The sequence below is a fragment of the Myotis brandtii genome, unplaced genomic scaffold (assembly GCF_000412655.1).
Source record: "Myotis brandtii unplaced genomic scaffold, ASM41265v1 scaffold291, whole genome shotgun sequence".
NCBI classification, from domain to species: domain Eukaryota; kingdom Metazoa; phylum Chordata; class Mammalia; order Chiroptera; family Vespertilionidae; genus Myotis; species Myotis brandtii.
In genome coordinates, this window is record NW_005361118.1 from 915,206 (window position 1) to 924,431 (window position 9,226).

The 9,226-nt window shown below is 35.3% G+C and overlaps 1 protein-coding gene across 1 annotated transcript in view; it reads left to right on the forward strand.

The window, feature by feature from the left end:
• The window catches only part of TRPC1 (transient receptor potential cation channel, subfamily C, member 1), a gene marked incomplete at its 5' end in the record, with an annotated part of 172,941 nt that overhangs the window by 311 nt on the left and 163,404 nt on the right, over positions 1 to 9,226 (forward strand). Inside the window, one exon of the mRNA XM_014542148.1 lies at positions 4,801 to 4,955. Within this exon, the coding sequence (XP_014397634.1) occupies positions 4,801 to 4,955 (155 nt within the window). The remainder of the gene's footprint in view (positions 1 to 4,800; positions 4,956 to 9,226) is intronic.

Here is a 9,226-nt window from a genome sequence, read left to right on the forward strand (position 1 = left end):
TGCTGGCGTCCTGTGTTCAGGCAGCGCTGTGGGGGCGCGGACCCTAGGATTTTAGCCCTGCCTCTGCTGCTGACTACCCGAATGACCTGGTCTCTTTGGGGACTTACGTTTTTTCCTGTTTGGAAGCCCAAAGGGCTTGTCTAGTGTGAAAATCCCATGACCTTGCTTAAGGTGCCTCGTGTTTGTGGGCTCTCGCCTGTTTTCCCCCTCTTCATTAAAATCTTACTTGTGTTACAGTATTTTAAGTTCAGCCACCCAGTGCCTTGGTGTACAGTGACTGTTGACTGGAATTAGATATGTCAGAATCCTAGGTGGAGACAGACAGGACTGAAGAAATAGTCCCAAACTTTCTCCAAATTTACAGAACAATTTTGTTCGTGCTTTTTATTGGAGAAGAAGATTTATTGCTTCTGAACCTTCTTTGAGAAATAAAGGTAGTGCAAAATAATTATAGGGCAAAAATGTGGACGATATTTAATATTTTTCTTAAAAAAAAGATTCGTCACTTTTATGGCCATATAAAGTCTCTTCACTCAAGCATGCTTTCTTTTGTTGCATATAATAAATGGAATGGGAAATTGATTGCCCTAAGACTAATTTTACTTCCTATGTGAAATACTATAAAATTTATTTTTCTACATTTATTCAGCTTGCCTTTGTTGACCTAAAAATAAAAGTTATTTTACCAGCAAAAATGGGTTTATTTGGGAACAGCAAAGAAATGCAATTCAGGACAAGTAAGCTACAGCAAAAGCCATAGGCAAGGCCAACAAACAAAGGAGAGGAAAGTTTTATGGAGAAGAAGGAAGTTGGGAGGGGTAGTTTTGAATAAAGTTCATTGGAAAAATTGAGAGTTAAGGGCGATGATGGTTTCTCATTAACTGGGATTGTCAATTGACATTCTAGCAGGATGATTTCTCATTTGCTGGGATTGTCAATTTCTTGTAGGAGACCTAATGTACATCTTTTATGTTGGGGCCTACCATTGATGATTCTTTCCTGTTGAGGATTTTTCTGTTGGGTTCTGTAATTGATAATTCATCCTATAATTTGACTTCTGGTACTATGAGCACCCGCTCTGGCCTGACACTATTTCAAGTAAGATTTCCCTTTGTTAATTTTCACACCTTCCAATGGCTATGCTCATTTAGAAAACTCAGTTTAGGATCATGCAGACTTCAAGAACATAAACTCAAAGGGCAGTTTTACACTATGAAAAGATTAGCTTCAGAGGATATTTTGTATGTACGAGTTTTTAAAAATATTTTTATTGATTTCAGAGAGATAGGGAGAAGGAGAGATAGATAGAAACATCAATGATGAGAGAATCATCCATAAGCTGCCTCCTGCACACCCCCCACTGGAGATGGAGCCCACAATAAGGGTATGTGCCCTGACTGGGAATGAACCATGACTTCCTGGTTCATAGGTCAATGCTCAACCACTGAGCCACCTGGTATTTTTCATAAGTGTCAGTGTCTAACCTCTTACTGCTTTAGAAGTAGGATTTGATTTACGTAATCTTTTACAAACACATTGACTTATAAAGGCCACCTATGTCAGCCACTTTTATGTTCTTATGTAATAGTATTAAACTATAATATGAAAACATTCCTTAAAATCCGCCATGGACATAACTTTGAATTGTCTTGGAAATGTAAAGAAGCATAATATATGACTATAACCTCACAAAAATCATTTGGATTAGGTAAAATTGCTTAGTATTACTTGAGTGGATTGTATAAGTTCTTTTCCCTAAAGAAATTCTCTGAGAGAGGAAATGGAAGATTGTGTTGTACTAGAATAAGTAAATCACTGCTGCCTGTCTCCAGCTTACTGAGCTGTGGTTATTTTAAAGCAAACAGAAAGTATGTCAAGAAAGGGAATTTGATGTTCCTGTCAAACTGAGGAATATGGTTCGAGTAAGTACTTGTATGTTGTGTGTAATTAAGATTATTGCATGACATATTTACCGGTAAAACAAAAGAATGTTTTAATATATGATAGTTTTGTAGCCTGTCCAGTAGTGCAGTTGAAATAGCTTGGTAATCTCTGTCAGCTTCCCATTTTGTAAGATTATTAAGATTCTTGGAGAGATTTGGCTTTTGGGAGTGGGTAGAAAGTAAATATGCATGCTTTTTTTTGCCCATATAAAGTAAAAAAAATTTAAGGAGAGAGTAAGTAGGTATTTTCTGTTTCAGGTATGTTAAAATGAGCTCTTGGGTTAGGTTGAGGAAAATGGCTTATTTCTTACACTATGGTATTCTTTTACATGTAAAAAATAAATAGGAGTTACAGCAGTATTTTTTTACATGTTTGTATTCACTAATATTGTTAAACCTCTTTTAGTATCACCCAAACCAAATCTACAAGAGGAAATTTCCTGAAGTAGCTATAGTTTCCACTATTACATTGGAGCTTTTATCAAACCAAATGGCAACTGTTTGCTAAAACAACTCTTTGGGTTAGAGTGCATATACTTTTTATAGATGCTCTCATTTCATCCTCACAACCCAATGAGCTATATCTGTTGTTATCCCCATTTTACAAATAAGAAAAATGAGACTTAGCAGAATTTTAAAATTATTCTGCCTAAAGTTGCATTAGTTAAGAAGCAGAACTAGGATATATCTTGAGCCTGCACTATTAACCACTATGTTATATTGATCTAGTTTTAGTTGGATGAATGAAAATCATTTGTGTTAGAAAAGACATGTTCACACTTGGACTTACTAGTTGAAAATTAAACTCGCTCTCTATGAATGTTTTATAAACCTTGCTTTCCGTGGATCAAATTTATCCAATAAAAGTAAAAAACTTTAATAGCACCAGAGCAAATCTACTGTAGAACATCTATGTTTTTTATCCTTTTCATTTAGCAATCTTACTCTACATGTACAACATGTTCATAATGCATTATACTTAGAAAGAATTCCTAAAATAAAAATTGTGGAGATGAGGTGGTTATGTGTATGTTAGTGGATGAGTGGGCCTTTGAAAGATATGTACAGATTAAGGAGTAAAGAAAAAATTAGAAAAGAGCCTGGCCAATGTAGCTCAGCTGTTGAGCATTGACCCAGCAACCAAGAGGTCACTGGTTGGATTCCAGGTCAGGGCACATGCCTGGGGTTGCAAGCTCCAATCCCTGTGGGGGATCCTGTAGGAGGCAGCCAATCAATGATTTTTCTCTCTCATTGATGTTTCTATCTCTTATCTCTCTCCTTCCTTTTCACTGGTCTATCTGTATGTTCACTATCAGTTCAACTTATGACTAAAAGTTTCACTTTCTGAAGTGTTTGATAAGTTTTTGCCATAGAGCATGAGTGTCTATTCGTAGTGCTATGAGGAAAATATTTCTTTTTGTGATTAGTATTCTTAAGGTAACTAAGGAAATGTGGCATCAAGAAAATTATGGTTCAACTTCTTCCAAAATGCATGGGGGGCTTTAAAGTCATTGATTTCAAATAATACCACTTTCCCTGTTTGGGTTGCTCAGTTGTTGGAACATTGTCCCATTCACCAAAAAGGTTGTGGGTTCATTTCCCAGTCAGGTCAGGGCACATACCTAGGTTGCAGATTGATGATCGAGGATCGATGTTTCTCTGGCTCTTCCTTTCTCTCTAGAAATAAGTGAAAGCATATCCTCAGGCAAGGATTAAAAAATAATAATAATAGCAAATCTATTTGAAATTTTACCCCTTCTCCCCCAAATGTTACTTTTTTAAATTCACTCATTTAGTCAAGTTTTAGGATTTACTTTTTCTGTATTATGAAATAATTTTTTTTTCCCTCTGGTTTTCACTCTGTTCTTTTCTGCAGTTTTCTTTTGTGGTGGTTGTTTTGCTTTTTTAAAAATTCATAGATGTCTAAAGAACAACTGTATTTGCAAGTCACTTAAAATGGTTTATATTATATTTTAAAAGTAAAATGAAAAGAAACAAAACTCTGCCTTCTTTGTGTAGTTAATTAGCATTTCTCTTGATTTATTTCCCTTATTACTGCACTAGTTGGTCAGCAGACAAATATAGTGGGCCCTCCATGAAAATGATTACCTTTGGCATTATTCTCATTTTTTCCCATTGGTCAGCTGTTTTGATGTGGGCTAGAGTTAGGCAGGAGGAAATCTGCATGCTCTTGACAGGTTAAAATTTTACTTTGAAATATTCTGACTTTCGCCTCTACCAGCATTAATTCCACTCCTGCTTTAGAGTTTTGTGAGTTGGGTGTTCCCTGGTCATATAATCTAAACAGTTTCATTTATGAGATAAGGGTGTGTGTGTGTGTGTGTGTGTGTGTGTGTGTGTTGGGAGGGGAGAAGAGGAGAGGAATTTCAGGCATTTTTTGTCGAGCATATACTAGTACACGTTAACACTGCTTTTCCAAAGTATATAAAATGTCTTCGTAATATCCTGAGCTTATTACTTGATCTTATAATTATTTTGATGTATGAGTAAATGTGGGTATGTATTTGAGATGTAAAACTGTAAGCTTATAATTTTTCTAGCTTCCAGTCTGTATTTTTGGATATTCTTTATTGCTTTAAATATCTTCTAAAAGTTTCTCTCCTTATCATTCAGTTATGAATTTTAAACTAGCAACTTTCAATGTTTGCAGCTGATGTACATATTATATTTCCAAGATAAAAGTTTTTAGCAAAGAAATATTCACATTTTTGCATATTTCCATGTACAAAAATGAGTTTAGGTTTTAATCTTTTAAATTAACAGGCTAAGTTTTCTTTACAGTCATTCACTTTTAATATGTTATGAATGTTAAATTGTGTTTGTATTTGTTATTTAGGTGACTATTATATGGTTAAAAAGATTTTGGAGGAAAGCAGTTCAGGTGACTTGAACATAAATTGCGTAGATGTGCTTGGGAGAAATGCTGTTACAATAACTATTGAAAATGAAAATTTGGATATACTACAGCTACTTTTGGACTACGGTTGTCAGGTACAAGGCTAGATAATTTTATTTTGTAGCTTCTAAGTTCTGTTAGATGTGCCATGTTTTCTTCTTTGTAGTTCACTCTCTTCCTGCCTCCCTCCCTATCTTCTTTTTCCCCCCCTTTTCTCTTTCTTCTCTTTCACTTTTAAATTGATTTTGACCCATAAAAAGTTCTAAAAACAAATCTAAAGCCTATTTTTCAAAGTATAATATTTTTACTTGATTTATTTTTTTCTCCCAACTTTTACGCCCCTCTCCCTCATCTTATGTGTTTTACATCTGACGGAGAAAATTATCATGACTTATTAAAGGTGACTTTGTTTTTCTTATTTATATTATGATATTATATGTACATAATATTATATATCTAAAAATATACAAGTGTTCTAGAAGTGTCAGGGGAAAAGATTTTTCTGTGACCCATATAATTTACAAGCATAAGAACAAAATGCTCCTGACTCACAAAGCAATTTTCAGTTTGACTTTGATTTTCTCTTAAGTTTTATTAAATTTTCCTTTTTGCCTGAAACTTAATGTTCACTTATAACTAAAGGTGAATGAATTTTTTTAACTGGAAAATACTGACCTTTTATATCTTTATCAGTTAGGGTAGAAGAACAGAGATGCATATAAGTCTTGAAAGAATTCAGTCAAGAGATTCTGAAAGAAATTTAATCATATTCTTTTTTTTTTTTTTAGTTTGCTTAGTATGGGATTTAGCACATGAATTCTGGCTTTTTTTTTCTTTCACATAGTATGATTGATTGCTCTGTTGTAGCTTTAACTTAATGAGGCATATATATATATATATTTTGAGTGGCATCAGGAAGCACTCAGAAGATTTAAAAAAATATAAATAGGTTAGTTATATGGACAACATGGTACTGTCTCTGTATATACATATTTAGATAGAGAAAGAAGTTGCTTTCCCAGCAATTTCAGTTAACCAGAACATCAATGAGACTCAGGAAGTAAGTAAAAAGTACCTCTGAGCAGCCGGAGCCTAGAAGTTTCTGACATACAAACTTTGGTCAGAGGAATACTTCTGGAGCCCTTCTTCAAAGTCTATATTTGTTAATTTTAGATACTTCTTTAACAAACTTAATTATTTAGTTTTCTAATCCATAGAGAGAAGTGCAACAGAAGGGGCATGAGGACTACAGAGTCCAGTGCCTCTGACTATTTATTAAAGAGGTCAACAGCATTACATACATGGTAATCCCTGAGGGAGCTATATGTTAGAATAATAATTAATGTTTATAACAATGGTCCAGAGTCAGTAAGGAAAAATTAAATTATATTCAGTGCCTATTGTTTTAAGGAAGAATATATACAGTACTATTAAAAGCAGAAAATTTCCATCAAAATAGTTTACATTTCAAAGTGAAATACTTAAAGGCATAGAAAATAAGGTTATAAAGGAAGTCCTGGATGATTCTTAATAAAGGAGGTATTATCGTATAATAATTATTTTTGTCTTTTTACACATATGACTCTCTCTATATAATCTGCAGTGTATACATGGTTTTTTCACACCCCTGATTACATTTGAACATCATAGCCAGCCTATATAGATGTTTCATTTTATAGATCAGAAAACTGAGGCTCATGGACTTTAATGTATTGCCCAAAGTTCTAAAATAAGGCCAAACCTAAGATATAATCTGGTCTTCTGACTGCAATTTTCATGCTCTCTTCAGTTCATTTTCTCTGTCTCAGGTTACCTATGTCCTATCTATCAATCAACAAGTGTCTAAGGCCTTTGATTGGATGTGATTGTAGAAATGAATACATAAAACATAAGTTCTGTATTAAAGGATATTAAAAGTAATTGGACAATGAAAATACGTATGAATTTCAAGTCATTTAAAAAAACAAAAGTGTATTTGATAAGTGCTAAGGGGTAATACTACTTGAACCTTGTATATTGCTTTAAGTGTTTTCATATATTTTATGTTGTGTTACTCTTATGGTTCTCAACTGGATAATCCCCCTTCCCCTACAGGGGACATTTGACAATGTATGGAGACATATTTGGTTTCACAACTAGGGAGTGGGTTACTACTGGCATTTGATGAGTAGAGGCCACAGATGCTGCTAAACATCTTACAATGCTTAGGACAGCCGCCACGACAAAGATTTATCTGCCCTAAAATGTCAACAATGCCACTATTGATAAACCCTGTTTTATACTTAAACTTTTGTAGTTTATAATAAATGTGTTAGAAACATAGAAAAGAGAAGATCACTGTGGATTGGAGCTATTAAAGGTTTACTGGAAGAGTGTCAGTTGAGCCTTGAAATCTTAATAATTACTAATATGTATATAGTACTTCTATGTGCCAAGAACCTTTAATGTATTCAACTTCCTTAATCCTCACAATATTCCTATCAGATAGGTACTGTTATAATCTCCATTTTATAAAGGAGGAAACCGAGGTACAGAAAGGTTAAATAACTTGCCCAAAGTCATTGTCTAAATCAGGGGTCCTCAAACTTTTTAAACAGGGGGCCAGTTCACTGTCCCTCAGACCGTTGGAGGGCCGGACTATAGTTTAAAAAAAAACTATGAACAAATTCCTGTGCACACTGCACATATCTTATTTTGAAGTAAAAAAACAAAACGGGAACAAATACAATATTTGTATTTGCATGTGGCCCGCGGGCCGTAGTGTGAGGACCCCTGGTCTAAATGGTAGAACTGGAACTTGAACCCAGGTTCTGGCTCCAGAGTCCATGCTTTTTACCGAGTATTTAAAATTACTCTCAAATGTGTAGATAGGTCAGGAACAGGGGATGTGGACAAGAATTAGTTAAGTAAACAAAGGCATGTGCAATGTGTATCCTCAAGACAGTGAATTGATTTCGCCTGTTTAAACAAAATATTTGGGGTGGATAGTAGTGTGAAGTATCTGGAAAAACAGCTAAAAGGAAACTGATGAAAATGGTCTGATGGCCAGGCTAAGGAATTTGGGTTTTATGAAAGATAGTGGGGTCAAGAAATGATTTTTGAGAAAGGATGTGTTATGTCCAGTAGTATTTTAGAAAAACTATTCTAGTGGTTGTGTTCAGTATACATGAGAAAATGGAAAATGGGGAAGGCAATAACTTGGTGAGCAGTTTTGTAATCCAGACATGAAGAAGTTAAAGCCTGACTGGAATAGTGGCTGTAAGAATGGTGGGAGGTGGGGAATGGCAGATGTGAGAAATGTTATGAAGGAGAATTGACAGAATTTAGTGACTATTTAAATTTGGAGGGGAGAATTGAGGAGTTCAAGATGATTTGGAAATCTTAAAAATGGGTGACTTGGAGGCAGAAAGAAGAATAGGAAATTAAGAATAGAAGTCAATCTTGGGGCAGAGAAATGTGAATTCTGGTTTTGGCCTTGTTTATTTTGGGGCTATCAGGCATCCTCCAATAGACAGTTACAGATGAAGATTTCATCTCTAGGGAGTTGTCGGGCTAGAGAGAAAGAAGCAGCAGTCATGGCCATGGACATTGTGAGAATGAGTGAATGACAACAGAGAAGAGCAGATGACTGGTGCCAGCTCTTTCTCAGGGAACATCTATTTTAATAAAGGGCACTAAAAGGGAAGGGTGTCATTGAAGGAGTCAGGACAGTGCAGCATTGTAAAAACCAAAGAAACAGTTTTAATATGTTGCCTAGAAATCAAGGAAAATGAGGAATTTTTGAAATTCACGTCAGTAGAACTAAGAAAATGATGCACATGGATTTGAGAAGTTTGATAAAGTGAGAGGAAGAAAACTTGAGTGGAAAGAAGATAGAATCAAGCCCAGTTATCAAAGAGTGAGAAAATATCTCATGTTTTGGGAGGTAGGGACTAGGACTAGCATGTCTGCGAATGAAGGACCAAGGTCCTATAGAAGACAGAAAGCATTAAATAGAATACTAGGGTGGACTATTTAGCTTCAGAAAGTAAGTGGCTTATTACTCTGAGCTTAAAGGAAAGAGTATGTGAATTGTTGAAAATTCTGAGGTGAGAAGGAAGATAGCAACCTCATTAATACATAATCTACACTAATAAAAGAGAAACATGGTAATTAGCGTACGACCGCTACCCTTTTCATTGGCTAATTAGCGAGATATGCAAATTAATCACCAGCCAAGATGGCGGTTAACTGCCAAAAAAGATGGCGGTTAATTTGCATATGTAGGCACAATGCAGGGAGGCAAAAGGGAAAGCTCGGAAGAAACCCCCTGGCACTGACAGTGATCGGAAACCCAGGGGGGAGCTAAGAGCCGGGGGGCAGGGCA